General features: G+C 43.4%; 1 protein-coding gene across 1 annotated transcript in view; it reads left to right on the top strand.

The window, feature by feature from the left end:
• Window positions 1-13,264, top strand: part of LOC140713592 (transmembrane protein 14C-like) — a 48,672-nt gene extending 35,408 nt beyond the window's left edge. The window contains exons 3-4 of the mRNA XM_073023879.1: window positions 1,024-1,111; window positions 13,052-13,264. Coding sequence (XP_072879980.1) covers window positions 1,024-1,111; window positions 13,052-13,109 — 146 coding nt within the window. The 3' untranslated portion in view covers window positions 13,110-13,264. The remainder of the gene's footprint in view (window positions 1-1,023; window positions 1,112-13,051) is intronic.
• Window positions 13,265-18,613: the final 5,349 nt, after the last annotated feature.

Below are 18,613 nucleotides of genomic sequence, written 5' to 3' on the forward strand. Positions count from 1 at the left end.
TAACGACATGTTCTGTTGTACATGGTTTTGAACTGTACTCTGTCTTTGATATGTAAAAGAGCAACTAGCCTTTGAATACAGTCGGCCCTCCTTATCAGCGGGGGATTGGTTCTGAGACCCCCCCCGCAGATACCAAAAAACGCGGATGCTCAAGTCCCTTATTTAATCTGTTTCAGTGCGGTGGTCTTTAGGACCTAGCGGAACCTCGGACTTTATTTAACATGTTCAGTGCAGTGGACATTAGGACCCAGCGGTGCAGCTCTGAATCCGCAGTGTTTCTGTTCACAAAAATAATCACGATCACGATTGAAAATATGGTGGAAGTAATAAAGCGATCAGAAAGAGGTGAAACGCCATCGGTCATTGGAAAAGCGTTAGGCTACAGTCGGTCAACGATCGGAACAATTTTAATGGAGCATGTGAAAGGCTCTGCCCTGATGAAAGCTACAATTATTACTAAGCAACGCAGTAGTTTAATTATTGAAATACGTATGTTCCTTAAGTGTTTTATATGCATAGAAAGGTAAAATATATTCTATATACTAAGTAAAACATTTGACTATCTGACACTAAATAATACCGGATGTACCTGTTCTGACTTCAAATGCAACTTAAAGATGGACTCAGGAATGGAACTCGTTCATAACCCGGGGACTGCCTGTACTTTTAAGTCATTTCTAGATTACTTATAATACCTAATACAATGTAAATGCTATGTAAATAGTTGTTATACTGTATTGTTTAGGGAATAATGACAAGAAAAAATAGTCTGTATATGCTCAAACAATGAGTGCTGGAGAGAGAACTTCTGGGTTTTCCTGATCCGCGGTTGGCGGAATCTGCGGATAAGGAGGGCTGACTGTATATTCTCATGTACTTCGGCTGATGAAGTGATATTTTGTCTGTTTAGAACACCAGTTATTTTAAATGTGTCTCTTGCATGAATTATGACCTGAAGGCTGTCAAATACCTTTTTGATTTTGTACTTTCCACTCAGCCGATTTATGCCTTTTTATATTCAAGTTGTTTCAGGCGCACTGACTGGAATAATGGGAATGAGATTCTACAATTCAAGAAAATTCATGCCTGCTGGTTTAGTTGCTGGAGTAAGGTAATGTGGACCACATTCTGGTTACAGTTGATTGTTTGCTGGGGAGATTAAATAAAATCAGAATTGCTGTGACAGCTACATTTTAAATGAAACACCATGGCTTGCTCAGCTGCGCAAGTCTAGGGAAGACAACTTCTGGCCCCGCCAAACATGTGAGGTTGAGGTGCGATCCCACCCCAAACCCCCTGTTTGTGTGGATGTGGTGTAATTTGCTACCCTGTTACAAATTAGTGCCACACAGACAGTACACCGCATAAGATTAAAAGATTTATCTTTATAATTCTTAATTTGACTAAAGGGTTATTAAAGAAAAGAACAAAAAAAAAGAAAAGGGCCCATTTTAACATAACAGTCTAATGTGCACAAGTTGGAGCTCACAGTTTCTCCAAGTCACCTCAATCTCACCTCGGGCTTTGACGAATCATGGTCCCGCTCCGGGTCGAATCCTACGACCTCTTCTCTCCAGCATCTTCCCTCTTCTTCTCTTCTGGAACCAAAAGCCCTGAGCCCAACCATAGTGCCTCTCACCAGAGAAACCTTCCCTTCAATTTGACCATCCTAATTGGATGGCACACATTTCTCCTCATCTCTTATCTTCAACAATAATCCAAACATAAGCTGAAAGTAAGCAGCTCTCACAGAACTGCCAAAATGAAATACATAGAGCACAAAAATGAAATACAGCACAAAATGAAACATACAACATAACATTAAAAATATGAATCAGGATATTACACTCTTTCCCCCCCCCCACCAGAATAGTCATGTCCTCATGACCTTGAAATAATTTGTCACCTCATTTTATTAACACCATTTTCAAAGGAATTTCATGATGTCAGCACCTCCAATCCATTTACAAATCCATTTGTAAGGGGTAGTGACATATCTTACTAGGGGGATAGCCGTAGCACTCTGTTCTCCTGGTGCTACATAAGCCAGCATATCTGATGGTCTCCTCATTCTTTGAGACCTCCTTACCCCATCATCTACTACATCAGTTTCAGACACTGCTTGGGACACTTCTGGTCTATATGGTGAGGCCTTCGCTGGTCTCTCACTCGTGCCTTCCTGCAACTTGGATCCCTCTGCCTCTTGGCTGAGTTCCGCTTATAACCATATAACAATTACAGCACGGAAACAGGCCATCTCAGCCCTTCTAGTCTGTGCCGAACGCTTACTCACCTAGTCCCACTGACTCACACTCAGCCCATAACCCTCCATTCGTTTCCTGTCCATATACCTATCCAATTTTACTTTAAATGACAATACCGAACCTGCCTCTACCACTTCTGCTGGAAGCTCGTTCCACACGGCTACCACTCTCTGAGTAAAGAAATTCCCCCTCGTGTTACTCCTAAACTTTTGACCCCTAACTCTCAACTCATGTCTTCTTGTTTGAATCTCCCCTACTCTCAATGGAAAAAGCCTATCCACGTCAACTCTATCTACCCCCCTCATAATTTTAAATACCTCTATCAAGTCCCCCCTCAACCTTCTATGCTCCAAAGAATAAAGATCTAACTTGTTCAACCTTTACCTGTAACTTAGGTGCTGAAACCCAGGTAACATTCTAGTAAATCTTCTCTGTACTCTCTCTATTTTGTTGACATCTTTCCTATAATTCAGTGACCAGAACTGTACACAATACTCCAAATTTGGCCTTACCAATGCCTTCTACAATTTTAACATTACATCCCAACTCTTATACTCAATGCTCTGATTTATAAAGGCCAACATACCAAAAGCTTTCTTCACCACCCTATCCACATGAGATTCCACCTTCAGGGAACTATGCACCATTATTCCTAGATCACACTGTTCTTCTGCATTCTTCAATGCCCTACCATTTACCATGTATGTCTTATTTGGATTATTCCTATCAAAATGTAGCACCTCACACTTATCAGCATTAAACTCCATCTGCCATTGTTCAGCCCACTCTTCTAACTGGCCTAAATCTCCCTGCAAACTTTGAAAACCTACTTCATTATCCACAACGCCACCTACCTTAGTATCATCTGCATACTTACTAATCCAATTTACCACCCCATCATCCAGATCATTAATGACAAACAACATTGGACCCAGTTCAGATCCCTGAGGCACATCACTAGTCACCGGCCTCCAACCTGACAAACAGGCTTCATCCCCTTCATGGTCCAGCTGCAAGCCTGCCTGAGCACTGCTAATCACCCCCCACCCCCACCATTTCACATGCCTCAGCGTGAGAAAGGCTGGGAATCTCTTCCTCAATTATTAGGGAGTTGGCAAAAGGCAGCATATACCACACCCACATTTCCTCATCCTCTGAGTCTGTATCCCGTTCAGGGGTGGGCACTGGTTAATCCTTCCCTCTGCTGGTCCTTCAGCTCCCCACCCCATGTTGTCGAAGAGTCCTCTTACTAGGTGTAGGGTCCAGTTCAGTCTTCAGATCAACACGCATCTCTTGTCCCAGAGGTAGAAGCTGGTTCTGATGGAGAATCTTGACAGGCCCATTGACAGCTCTGGTTTCACCCGGAAAACTACTACATTTCGCACCTGACTCTCCTCTATGTAGAGCCCAGCCGCCCAGAGTCAGCCAACTTATGCTTCCCAGGTAGCCCCAAATTCTTTGAGGACTCGGTCTCCAGGCATGAGTTGGGAGAACGTCACCTTTTGTTCATACCTCCTCTTATTTCCTTGATTCTGCTTAGGAGCTGCAACCTCAGCTAATTCATAAGCCTTTTTCAGCTTCCTTCTCATATTAGACTCATACTTCAGGTAAGTCTTTGGTGGTAGATCTTCCTTGCTCCCAAATCAGAGATCAACAGGCAGCCCAAACATCAGATAATATGGTAAGTACGCAGTAGCATCATTTCGCGTACAGTTGTAGCAGTGGACCAGATGTCCAATATGTTGACTCCACTTGTCCTTTTTATTGATCTCCAAGGTTCCAAGCATGTCTAGCAAGGTTCGATTAAACCTCTCAGTCTGGGGATAACCCTGCGGGTGATAAGACATAGTCCTTGACTTCTTGACTCCAAGCATGCTTAGTAGCTCATGTACGAGCCTACTTTTGAAATCTTATCCCTGATCACTATGTATCAACCTGAGAGCCCATAATAAATGAAATACTTCTCCCATAACACTTTGGCCATAGTGGACACCTTCTGGTCCTTGTTAAGGAAGTCTTGTACATATCTGGTGAAGTGACCAAGACATTTGCCATGTTGCAGACATCTGGTTCTATTGATAGGAAAACAATGCACATTAGCTCAAGTGGCTCTGCACTCTTAAGTGGGACAATGGAGCGGCCCTTGTAGGTAGCATCTTCCTCAGTATACGTCAAATGCATATCTTGCAGTACTCTTCGACCTCTGGCCTCATCTGGGACCAGTAGAACTGATCTCTGAGCAAGCCATAAGTCTTGTAAACCCCCAAATGGCCAGAATCATCATGAACCAACTTCAACACAATCGTCCGATACTTCTCAACGGAACCAGCTGGAAATGCCATGGCCAGTCCAGGGACGACATGACCCGGTATAGGATCTGGTTCCTCAACTCCAATCTGGGCCATTCTCTCAGTAATGCAGCATGTTTTGTCTTCTCTGCTTGGGCCATGCCTCCCTTTTTGATCACTGACCAAATGGTACCGATGCCTGAGTCATCTCGCTGAGCAGCTGCCACTTCACCAGGATTCAATTCCACCACCATCGTCCCCGTGCTGAAGAAGTCTTCAGTATCCTGCCTCAATGACTACCGTCCCGTTGCTCTCATATCCATCATGAAGTGTTTCAGAGGATCATCATGAGGCACATAAAGACACTGCTGCCCCCCTCACTGGACCCTCTGCAGTTCGCGTATCGTCCCAACTGCTCAACAGACGACGGCATCGCCACCACCCTCCACCTGGCCCTCACCCACTAGGACAAAAGAGACACGTATGTTTGAATGATGTTCATAAACTTCAGTTCAGCATTCAACACAATCATTCCTCAGCACCTGATTGGAAAGCTGAAACTGCTGAACCTGAACACCTCCCTCTGCAACTAGATCCTAGACTTCCTGACTGGGAGACCTCAGTCAGTCCGGATCGGGAGCAGCATCTCCAACACCATCACACTGAGCATGGGGCCCCCCAGGGCTGTGTGCTCAGTCCACTGCTGTTCACTCTGCAGACCCATGACTGTGCAGCAATACACAGCTCGAATCACATCATCAAGTTTGCCGATGATATGACCGTGGTGGGTCTCATCAGCAAGAACGATGAGTCAGCTTACAGAGAGGAGGTACGGCGACTAGCAGACTGGTGCAGAGCCAACAACCTGTCTCTGAATGTGAACAAAACAAAAGAGATGGTTGTTGACTTCAGGAGAGCATGGAGCAACTACTCCCTGCTGAATATTTACGGCTCCTCTGTTGAGATCGTTAAGAACACCAAATTTCTTGGTGTTCACCTGGCGGAAAATCTTACCTGATCTCTCAACACCAGCTCCATAGCCAAGAAAGCCCAGCAGTGTCTCTACTTTCTGCGAAGGCTGAGAAAAGTCCATCTCCTCCCCCCCCGAGAGCAGATCCTGAGAGCAGATGTGGCGGAGACGGAGGAATTGTGAGAAGGGGATAGCATTTTTGCAAGAGACAGGGTGGGAAGAGGAATAGTCCAGGTAGCTGTGAGAGCCTGTAGGCTTATAGTAGATATCAGTAGATAGGCTGTCTCCAGAGGTGGAGACAGAAAGATCAAGAAAGGGGAGGGAGGTGTCGGAAATGGACCAGGTAATTCTCTCCCCCCCTTACTGTTTTGCACAGGGATCGCTCCCTACACGACTCCCTTGTCCACTCGTTCCCCCCCCCCATCCCTTCCCACCGATCTCCCTCCTGGCACTTATCCTTGTAAACGGAACAAGTGCTACACCTGCCCTTACACTTCCCCCCTCACCACCATTCAGGGCCCCAGACAGTCCTTCCAGGTGAGGCGACACTTCACCTGTGAGTCGGCTGATGTGGTATACTGCGTCTGGTGCTCCTGGTGTGGCCTTTTATATATTGGTGAGACCTGACACAGACTGGGAGACCGTTTCGCTGAACACCTACGCTCGGTCCACCAGAAAAAGCAGGATCTCCCAGTGGTCACACATTTTAATTCCACGTCCCATTCCCATTCTGATATGTCTATCCATGGCCTCCTCTATTGTCAAAAGGAATCCAAACTCAGGTTGGAGGAACAACACCTTATATACCGGCTGGGTAGCCTCCAACCTGATGGCATGAACATTGACTTCTCTAACTTCTGTTAATGCCCCTCCTCCCCTTCTTACCCCATCCCTGACATATTTAGTTGTTTGCCTGTTCTCCATCTCCCTCTGGTGTTTCCCCCCTCTTTTTCTTTCTCCCGAGGCCTCCCGTCCCATGATCCTTTCCCTTCTCCAGCTCTGTATCACCTTTCCAGCTCTTAGCTTCATCCCACCCCCTCCGGTCTTCTCCTATCATTTCACATTTCCCCCTCCCCCCACTACTTTCAAATCTCTTAGTATCTTTCCTTTCGGTTAGTCCTGACGAAGGGTCTCGGCACGAAACGTCGACAGTGCATCTCCTTATAGATGCTGCCTGGCCAGCTGTGTTCCACCAGCATTTTGTCTGTGTTGTTTGAATTTTCAGCATCTGCAGATTTCCTCGTGTTTGCTCTTTGAATTTCTGCAGCTGGTTTGTCTTCAGAGCAGTCAGGTTGCAGTAAGCTTGTAGATGGCATCATCAGAAGCTCCCAGTTGATTTACAGTTTGATCCTACCCTTGTCTTTCCTCAGCCTTCACCATGATGGAAAACTGGCACATGGCTTTCACTTCTGGGGCAGGAACACCAGGCCATCATGCTCATGTCGGGATAATGCATTGACTTCAATGTTCCTACTTCCCGGCCGCTACTTTAGGCTGAAATCATAGGCAGACTGCGCCGCCAACCACCGATGGCCTGTGGCATTCAATTTCGCCAAGGTCAGGATATAAGTTAGGGGATTGTTGTCCGTTCTCACCTCAAACTTGGCACCACAGAGGTTTCAAAGGTACATTTAGTGTCAGAGAAATGTATACAATATACGTCCTAAAATTCTTTTTCTTCACAACCATCCTCAAAAACAGAGGAGAGACCCAAAGAATGACTGACAGTTAAATGTTAGAACCCCAAGGCCCCCACCAGCTCCCCCCATCCATAAGCAGCAGTAAAGCAATGATCCCCCTCCCTCACCAGCAAAAAAAGCATCATCCCCCACCGATCACTCAAGCATGCAGCAAAATATCAATAAAGACACAGACTTGCAGTATCCCAAAGACTACTCGTTCACCCGGTAATTCGACATACCACAGGCTCTCTCTCTCCCTAATAAGGGAAATAGAGGTGTCCCCATTTCACAGTGAGAGGGGAGACAGAACAAACAACTGGCTGCTTTACGATGTTAAAAGTCTTGCGTCACTTTTTCTGAGCTCTGTCCCAAAGAACTCAGGTCTCTGGGCACACAGTCAGCAGCAAGCTTGCTGCTTTCAATCTTCTGTGTACTCCCACAATACACCAGGTGGTGGCACTGTCCTTGAGTCCACCTGCCTTCAGAGCCACAAAATCCTGAAACCCTGAAGGTGCGCTACTCTTCTAGGCCATGTCCTTGGTATATCGAATAGTGGCCAGTCGTGAGACCCCGAGAGCATGTTCCATTCCCACAAAGAACCAAAGTCAGCGTGTAACTCCACGTCAGGGTCTTCAAAAGGACCCTGAAAGGGAAAAAGAGATATTAAAGATAGAAATAGAGCTGTTTTCGAAGATGCAAGCAAAGGAGTTGCCATTAGGAGCCATTGTCTCCTAAACTCCACCCCCTGCAAATGTAGTCATTTAACTTATCCACCACAGCCCATTTCAATGCCAGGAACTCCAACTTGTGCATGGGATAGTTTTTCTCAGAGAGTGACAGACTCCGTCTGACAAATGCAACAGGTCTCAGCCCCGTGCCCTGATCCTGATACAGGACACCCCCTAAGCCCTCTCTGCTTGCATCTGTATCCAGTTCATACAGCAATTGGGGATCTGCAAAAGCCACTACAGGCGCTTTTGTCAGCAGCTCCTTCAGTGACTGAAAGGCCTCTTCGCAGTTCACATCCCATCTCGCTCCAAAGGGCTAAGATAATCTTTGCCTTCCTCTCCTTTTGTGGGGAGTGCTCTTGGAACAACCCACATCAAACTCATCAGTAGAAAAGACACCTTCCAGTTTCAACATCTTCTCTATCAACCTCCTCTTCCAACCCGCAGGTACCAGGGAATGCCCAAAGTTGAATGACTCAGCAGTCAACTTTCCCCTTTTCGGAGAGTTTCTACCTGGCTTGTCTCACAGGGACATTAGACATTACCATCATTGGGAAGAGGTGCACCAGGGGCAGCCCTGCTTGAAGGTAACTTCCCTCTTTGTAGTGTTCCTGACAATCACTGTCAGCCTGTTTGCCTGTACAGTCGAGGGCTTCTGCAGTTCGGGCCTCACCAGTACCCCAGAGGGTTAGCCTGACTCATCTTCATGGTCTTCCGGAGTATCCACTAAGAAGGCCTCGGCCTCAGGCGTTCCGGGAAATACAGTTTGGGGTTTCCCATCACGCTTGTACTTCCCCAGGCCGTAACAACTAGTTTTGACTGGATGAACCACACAGTCCCACGTCTAAGCTCAATATCCGGCCCAGTGCGGCCATGCACTTCCTCGAAACACCGGGTAAATGGTCAATGTTTTCAGAAAGCTCTCTCCAACTCTCTCCTTGCAGGTTCCCATTAGCCTCCTTCCTCACAATAGGGATATTTGTCCCCACAAGAATTGAAACTCTCTCTTTCGCAATGGGGTCCAGACAAATCAGTGCTTGTGTATCAAGGACCTCAGCCACTCTCACATCTGCCTCTGAAAACTCCAGTTTCAATGACAAATAGCCATCATATGGATAATCACCCGCACTAAGACCCCAGATCTCTAGTGCACTGAGTGACGTCAATGGTAAATGCATCAAATACTGGTTGTAAAATGAGTGGTACAGCAAAGTGACCTGCAAGCCTGTGTCAAGTATGGCTCTAGCATAAATACCCTCTATCTGTAGTGATATACTGGAGCTTGGCCCCACTAAGCTTTCAGGAATAGGGATTTTTGCTTTAGGGTGTTCCTTGATATATTGAATGTCCCCCCGAGATGCCAGGCCGTTCCCTTACTGGGTCTCTTCTAAGTTTCCCGACGTCTCTCTCTGCTTAAGTACCCAGGGGTTCACTTTCGGAGAGGTTTCCTGTCAATCACACTCCCGCCTGAAGTTTCCCTCTTCACCAGTTACAACATACAATACCGACCGCTCCCCTTCTCACAGGACCCCAGCTTCTAGCAGTCCTCTGTGTAGTCTGTCCCCTTAGGGGGTCCACCTCCTTATCAGCTACATTGTATTGGGGGGGGGGGCACACCCACTAATAACAACCGGGACGTCTCAGTTCTGAACTCTGCCATGATCTCCTTTACCACTCCCCAGGGTGGCTATCCGTGGTCACTTCAGTGCAGGAGGCTACTACCGAGGATTGTACCCTGCTGATGGAGCCCCCCCCCCCCGACATATTCTCCTCCTCTTGTACTTCCCTGATCAGCTCAACAAACGAGGGAGGGGGCACATATTATGAGACAGTCTGAGACCCCAAGCAATCGGGTCCGGGGAATGGGTGTCTTTCGCTATTTGGCCCATTCTTAACTGATTCACCTCTGCTATCTGAATTGCCCCTCTACACCGCAAGCAATTTAGTGGCCTCTCTAGCTGAAAAATGTAGGCAGAAATCTACAAACGTACTTCCCCTTCTCCTGAAACATGTTCTGAAACCCCGTCATAAGCTCCATTGGGCTTCCCGTCACACTGAGCACCTTTTCTAGCACTTGCATGTGGGCTGCAGAGGTAGTAAGGGGGTTCTGTGTCTTTATGGGTCTCTCTACATCAGCAGTTCGGCCTCTCAAACTCTCAACCAGTCGCTGTCTTTTTACATCATCAGAGCACTGCCACTCAATCTAAAATCTGAGAGTTCTGCTCTGCCCAAGTATCATACTCCTCTTCCCCCTTGGGGATGGGCTTCACTTCTGAGAACATTCTTAGCTTTTGATAGCTAGGACCCTCTGCCTGGGCACTGGGCCATTTATTCACCAGGGGGGTGAGGGCTGATACCAACTCAGAAGTCTCACTCTTCACTGGGGGACTCATTAGACATTTCAAATCAGGCTACTTCTCAGAACCACCTCAGAAATGAGAGCAACCTCTCTTTGAAGTCTTCACCCCCAGCTACGGGAGACTCGGCTTGTAATTTGGCCCACTCTCCTACACCAGCCTCCTCTCAAAGTATGGACAGCCCATGGCCCCCTCCCCCCAGGGCCCCAGTAGTACCAGGCAGTTCCACCGCTAGTCTGAACTAAAACAAAGTCTTTGCCCACCATTTTATCAAACCTCTGCTCCATAATTGTAACTGTTCCTACAGCTTTAACAATACTTAAAGTTCAAATTAACAATTCGTCAGGAATACGAATGTCTACTCCACTCAATACACACTCCTTCATTACCAGTAACCCTGTGGATTCGACTCAACTCCTGCAGCATCTATGACCATGTATCACAATCACTTTACCAGACAATAGACACACAACTCATTGGATCAATGCTCAGGGCAATCACACAGCATCCAATGAAATCGATCCCAGACGATACCCCCACAATGAAACACCCTGGCTTTCTTGGCTGCCCAAGTCTAGGGAAGACAACCTCCAAATGGGTGAGATTGAGGCGCAATCCCTCCCCAAACCCCTTGTTTTTGTGGATGCTGTGTAATTTGCTTCCATTACAAATTAGTGCCACAAAATAACAGACAGTACACAGCATACGATTAAAAGATATATTTTTATAATTCTTAATTTGACTAAAGGGTTAGTAAAGAAAAGAACAAAATAAAGAAAAGGGCCAGTTTAATGAAACAGTCTAATGTGCACAAGTTGGAGCTCAGAGTTTCTTCAAGTCACTGACCCTCAATTGACTTAACCCCGGCTTTGTCGAATCATGGTTCTGCTCAGGGTCAAATCCTTTGACCTCTTCTCTCCAGCATCTTCCTTCTTCATCTCCTCTTGAACCAGAAGCCCCAAGCCCAACCTTAGTGCCCCTAACCAGAGGAGCTTCCCCTTCAATTCCACCATCCTAATTGGATGGCACACATTGCTCCTCATCTTTTCAACAATAAACTGAAAATAAGCAGCTCTCTCAGAACTGCCAGAATGAAACACAGAATAGCACAAAATGAAGCACATACAACATAACAATAAAAATATGAACCAAGGCATTATATAAATATGAGTTGAAAAAATTGTGAAAGAATGGCAATATTCTGTCCCTTATAGCTAGAAATAGTTGCAGTCTCACTGTGTTCACAACGTACATCTACTTCATCCATTCTAATGCTCTTCCTAAATGACTTATTCCATACCTCAGTCATTCCTGTGGAGAGTGAAAAAGTCCTCTAACCACCCTGGTTATTAGAAAATTTCAGCACTTTCACTTGGATGAAATGTTCCACTCTAGGAGCTTGAATGTATTTGTGCTGACATTTTGAACTGCAGTATTAGGAGACAGTTTTTGGGGTTGAGATATCTACCCTCTTGGAAGGAAGTTAAAGATCATAATCACAGGATATTTCTTGAAGAGCAGGAGGATCCTCAACGGTGCCTCGTGCAATACTCATTCCTCATAAACAATTTAAAAGTTTTAAGATGACCATGTTATAGAACCTTGCACACAAATTTCCTGCCACAGTTTCTGCATCACAGCTTTGACCTAACTTTACAAAGCATAGTTGGCTCTGGAGAGCTTTGTGGCACACCAGGCATAAAATAAACACAGACTTTTTTTTTTCCTAACTCCAATTTTATTGTAGGACTGAATTTTGTCTCGTAAGATAGGCGTAGGTATTACATGAATCAACATTGTCAGTGTCAGTTATAGCCTTGAAAATATTAGTTGCCTCCTTTCCAAATAAAGTTAATCTTTTCTCAGACTTTTAGCACTTTGAGAATATTTTGTGGAATTCTAGGGTAGGACACAGAGCTAAAGGGCAAATCTAGGTGGATCTAAGGAGAATTGTTGGAGGAGACTCAGCCCTGTGCTTGTCCAATTGTTTGAGCTTCTTGCTCCCTGTGTGGATAGGAGTGGGGGCTGTAGGAAGGATGAAAAACCGAACTGAGGCACCGAGGTTTAGAGGCCATTCAAGAGGGAGGGAGAGAAGAGAAATGTAATTGGAGATACTGTAGTCAAGAAAATAGACACCATTCTCTGTCACAAGGACTGAGAATCTTGAAGGCTGTGATGTCTGGCTGGTGCTTGGATTTGGGACATCTTGTCTGACCTGCAGAGGAATTTGGAGTGGGAGCAGAAAGATCCGGTTGTCGTGATCTATAGATACCAATGACAGGAAGAACCAGGAAAGAGGGATGGGAGGGGCATGGAGGGCTATGGTCCAGATGCAGGTCAATGGGACTAGGCTGTTTAAATGGTTTGGTACCACTAGGTGGGCTGAAGGGTCTGTTTCTGAGCTGTACTTCTCTCTGACTATGACTCTATATAGTCATATCTAAGACAATGTAGTGCTTGTCAGATTTTTGCCAAAGTGTTAGTGTGGTCAGAACAATTTTAAAGCCAAAAATTGAGTATATTCTTTTAATAAAGAAGAAGTGTATTATCTTTACGTGCTAAATTGCATGCCTCATGTTGTGTTTAATAATTCACCATCACATTTCTGAATGGTTCATGAACACTTCTTTGCAGTATTCATTTTTGTAATTTATAGTAATTTTATGTCTTAGTACTGTACCTCTGCTGCAAAACAACAAATTTCATGTCATATGAATTAGTGCTATTAAATCTGATTTTGAATTCTTGTATCTTCTCCACAGCATTCTAATGGTTGGAAGACTTGGACTAAAAATGTTGGAAAAACCCCATGAGTCATGAACCTTTACCTTTTTATAAAGAGTTTATAAAATTGTGCCTGGAATCATAGATTACTTCTGACCTTAATCATGCATTCCTACAAGATGACAGTACACTAAACAAAAGTTAAGACTGTAAGAGATGTAACTTACTCCAATAAATCATGTGATTCAAAATTGTTTTGGTAACTCTCAAATTTGATTTTACCTTTTTTTTTGTCTGGAAAATATTGTAGCATTCATACTTTAAAAAACAAGTTTTTCTGGGTAATTAATAGTTGAATAGATTTGATAAACCAATAGAGATGGAACTACATTGGAACAACTTCAGGTTTTCCAATGGTATTGTGATGGAACTGCAGCAGCATACAACAGGAGATGGGAAACAAATGGGAACAGTTACAGAATTGGTGCCATAATCATGTTAACAGCAGAGCCTATGAAGGTAAAGTTAGATCAATTTAGTGTACTGTATAATGTTAATTATAGTTGTCCTTGATGTCACAAATGATTAAGTGAGGAATGTCTAGCAACATTGAGACATCATCCCAGTGTGAAAAGTGCTGTGCAGATCTTTAAATGAGAAATAATCACCACATAAACAGCAAATTAAGAATAATTAAGTCTGCAGTCTGATTTAGAGTCATGTAGAGACAGCACAGAAGACATTGAGTCCTTGCTGAGCACTTGTTTACAATAAACCTATTTTATTTTTACTTCATAACTATCAACTACCCCCAGATTGCAATTTACAGGACAATTAATGTACCAACCTGCACTACTTTGGGATATCGGAGTACCAGAACAAACTCCAAATGGAGAGCACTGGATATCAGGATGGAACCCATGTCATTGGAGTTGTGAAACAACAGTTCCTCTGCCACTATGTTATTTCAAATTTAATTCAAATTCAACGCATTTACTTCAATGGGATTAAGTATATTGTTAGTACAAAATATTATTTGGATAATCACTTAGCATACTGGTTTTATTCCCTTTATTCTAACATTAAAGGACACGTTGTAAATCAAATGTGCATGTTTTAGGAATTCGGTACTGAAAAACTGTTACTGGTACATGATGAAATAGAATGGAGAGAGCTGAAAATCATTGCATAAAGTTCCTGAACCACAAGGAAACTGGTCATGCATAATGAGTGAGTGTAAAAATTGAATTTAACTTTAATTGGATTATCTATTCCAGTTATTGTTTATCCACCTGACAGCAGAACTCAGAATCACTATTTTGTGAAAATAAAAAAAAACTAGAGATGCAGGAAATTGAAAATTTTAAAAAATGCTGGAAATTCTCAGTGTTTCAGTTTGCATCTGTGAGAAGAGGAACTCGATGTAGGATCTTTGACAAGAAGGATTAACTCCGTTTCTCTTGCCACTGATGTGGTCTGACCTGAGTACTTCCAGCATTTTTTGTTTTTAGTATAAATTGATGAATTGGAAGTGGGAAGAGATGGATTGTACAGGAATTCCCTCCAGTATTTTTAGTACTGAGCATGGGATTATCTGAAAGGGTTGCGCTCTGGAGCATGACACTGTGGGATAGGCCAATGGCCCTGCAGTGTAGAAATACAGGGGTTACCTGTTTTTTGGGATCTGAATGTCATTGACAAAACTGACAGTTGCAACCCATTCCATGTTGCCTTGTGAGCCACTTACTTGAATTGCTGCAGTCCAGGTGCAAGTGTTTCTGAATAGTTGTGCAGGGAGTACTAGGATTTAGACCCAATGGCAATGAAGGGCAGCTGTTCTGGATGGTGTGTGACTTGAATGAGAATCTGCAAAAGGTAGTATTTCCATCTGCCTGATGTCTTCCTTGGTGTCAAGGTTGTGAATTTGGGTAATGCTGACAGAGTGTTAATACTTTTTATAGATGGTACTGCAGCTGCTGTATTTGCAGATTGTATGAAATGAATAGTTAGGGTGGTAGATGGAATGCCAGTCAAGCAGCCTGCTTTATCATAGATGGAGATAAGCATGAGAGGTGTTGAAACTATTTATCCAGACATGTGACTTTTGTCTTGTAGTTGCTGCCAAATTTTTGGTGTGTTAAGAATGAATCACTTGCTACAGGATACCCAGCCTCTGACATACTCGTGTAGCCACAGTAGTTATGGGGCTGATCCATTTGAGTTTCTAGTTAATGGCAACTCTCCAATTGTCATTTGGGATTGGCAAGGGGAAAGCTAGAATACTTGGGCATGACAGTGGCATTGAAAATGTTCATTGCCTGCTCCTTCTGTAACAGAAATGTCAATTTGACACTTATCAACTGGTGCCTGAATGTTGCCTAGGTCATGTTGCATGTAAATTGGGCCTGATTTATTTCTGATGCATTGCAAGTGGAATTGCTTGATGCAATTTTTGGCAAATATTGCCACCATTTGACCTTGCAATGGAAAGAGTGTTTTTGTTGAGGAAGTTGAACATTGTTGAACGGGGACAGTGTGTTGGGTTGATTAACCTCAATAACCACAATTATCTTTTTAGCAAAATACAACTCAATTTTGAGTGATCTCCCTGACGGCCAATGACTAGTTATACCAGGACATCTTGTTGTTAAGGGCAGTCACTCTCCCATTTCAGGATTAAGGATGTGAGGGAAGGAAAAAATCTTTCAGAAATTGGATATGGAATATTAGCTATTGCTGCTGGGGAGGAGAGTTACAAAGCAGGATCTTAAACCTTGTGATCTTTCTAAGTTCTAGTGCCGAATGAGTGAAGGAACAATAAAATAATAAGTTATGTGTAGTTGAGATATGTTGCATGAGGATGACTTTTATTTCAAATTCTGGGGCAGGAAGAATTTGTAAAAGGTGGATATCCTGGACCTTGAACTGATGTCAACTGGCTGGAAGAATATTCCCATTGCTATAGTAGAAGGCTTAACCTTATTTTGTTATGGAGTAGACATCAGCATGAAACGTGAAGAAACAAGGACTAAAGGGATGAGAAAGTGTGTGAGCACAGTATAGTTTAGAAACAGTCAGGACACCATGGAAATGTCAGGTAGGCTTTGAATATAGTACATACATACTTTCCCAGGGTGCATAAAATTTAATGGACTGCAACTCAATAAAATATAGGGTTCAGAAGTGGAGGCTGTAAATAGAATACACCTGACTATGCCAATGACATAGAACAATAGCATTTGTCAGTAACACTGGGTATGCCAATATGAACATGGAGATCCTAATCTTGCTCACTGAGCTTTATTGGATGTTGTCTGGCCATACTAGGGAATCTGTACTTGGATCTTGTTTGGTTCTTATGATCTGCTGTCAGGTTTTGGAAGGGAGATCATGTGGCAAATTGGAAGAGGATTTTCAAGATAGGTATGTTACTGAAATACTGGGGGTGAATATCCAGTACTTACAATAGATGGACAAAAGGTCAACATGCACGTTGTGATATGAAGGGCCTGTTGCTGTACTCTAGTCTGAGCATCTTCTGGAAAGATGTAAATAAGATTGAAAGAGTACAGAGAAAAATTATGAGGATGTTGCCAGGACTGGAGGACCTTAATTATAAGGAAAGATTGAATAGGTTAGAATTATTCCCTTGAATGTAGAAGATTTAAGGGAGATTTGATAGAGGTGTGCAAAACTATGAGGGCTATAAATAGAGTAAATGCAAGCAGGCTTTTTTCACTCAGGTTGGGTGAGACTACAACTAGTCATATATTAAGGGTGAAAGGTGAAATGTTTAAGGCGAACATGAAAGGAAACGTCTTCACTTAGAGGGCGGTAAGAGTGTGGAACAAGCTGCCAATGCAACTACTGGATGCAATTTCAACACTTAAGAGAAATTTGGATAGGTACATGAATGGTGAGGATAAGAAGGGCTATAGTCCCAGTGCAGGTTGTTGGGACTAGTCAGATTAATGCATGAAGTTTGAATTGTGCATACTTGGTCTTGTCAGTATTCTGAAACACAGATGACAACTCACTAATGCTCTAATGGATTTACAGAAGTCATAGAATTGTATACTACAGCAACAAGCCCTTTAGATCACAAAATACATGTTGACCTTTTCCCCATCTACTGTAATCCCATTAGAACCATAGAACATTACAGCACAGAAACAGGCCTTTTGGCCCTTCTTGGCTACGCCGAACCATTTTTCTGCCTAGTCCCACTGACCTGCACCTGGACCATATCCCTCCATACACCTCTCATCCATGTACCTGTCCAAGTTTTTCTTAAATGTTAAAAGTGAGCCCGTATTTACCACTTCATCTGGCAGCTCATTCCACACTCCCACCACTCTTTGTGTGAAGAAGCCCCCCCCCAATGTTCCCTTTAAACTTTTCCCCCTTCACCCTTAACCCATGTCCTCTGGTTTTTTTTCTCCCCTAACTTCAGTGGAAAAAGCCTGCTTGCATTCACTCTATCTATACCCATGATAATTTTACACACCTCTATCAAGTCTTCCCTCATTCTTCTACGCTCTAGGGAATAAAGTCCTAACCTATTCAACTTTTCTCTGTAACTCAGTTTCCCAAGTCTCGGCAACATCCCTGTAAACCTTCTCTGCACTCTTTCAACCTTATTAATATCCTTTCTGTAATTTGGTGACCAAAACTGCACACAATATTGCACATAGTACAATTGTGTCCCATGTCTTGTTTACCTAAGTGTCTGTCTAATGTCTCAAACATAGCTATTGTATCTAATGCCACCATCTCCTCTGGCAGCAAGTTCCAGATATCAAATGTGGTGTAAAAATAAACCTACCCCTCAGATCCCTTTTACAATTTCTTCCTCTCATCTAAAACCTTTACCCTTTCAAGTCATCCATATCTTCCTTCACTCCAGGAAATACAAGTTTAACCTATTCAATCTCTCCTCTAATCCAGGTAGTATCCTGGTAAATCTCTCCTATACTCTCCAGTGTAATCACAACCTTTTATGATGTGGTAACCAGCAATGCACAGAGTACAAGTGCAGTCTAAACCAATGTTTTGTAAGATTGCAATGTAACATCCTAACTCATATTCTAGGCCCTGATCAATGAAGGCAAACATGCCATGTATCTTCTTCACCACCCTATCTGTTAGTATATTCATTATTTTCCTGAATAATTGATGTGTTATTAAATTGAATCACCATAAGCATTGTGCTGCATGATCTAATTTGAGCCATTATATTTTTGCTTAATTTTAAATGAATGAAGGCTCATCATCCAGAATAATGTAATATTAAAAGGTTACATCAGTACAAGAGTTCTAACCAATTTACCTTCCACCCCATCAGATATCTACCCTTTAGTTCTTCTCTAACCCTGTACTTAAAACTAGTTACAGCTCTAAACGTTTCCCAGTTGTAATGCAAGACCATCAAACTAAAATATTAACTGTTTGTTTCTCCTCGCATGATGCCCAAGTCATGAAATCTACCCAACTTCAAAGATACATTTCAGTCCAAATGTTGTTCTTCATACAACAGCTGTTTTTCACTGGACCCCTGCTCTGACACACTTTTGAATTGTTACAGGGCATTACACGGAGTG

The sequence above is a fragment of the Hemitrygon akajei genome, chromosome 20, assembly GCF_048418815.1.
Source record: "Hemitrygon akajei chromosome 20, sHemAka1.3, whole genome shotgun sequence".
Classification (NCBI taxonomy): Eukaryota; Metazoa; Chordata; class Chondrichthyes; order Myliobatiformes; family Dasyatidae; genus Hemitrygon; species Hemitrygon akajei.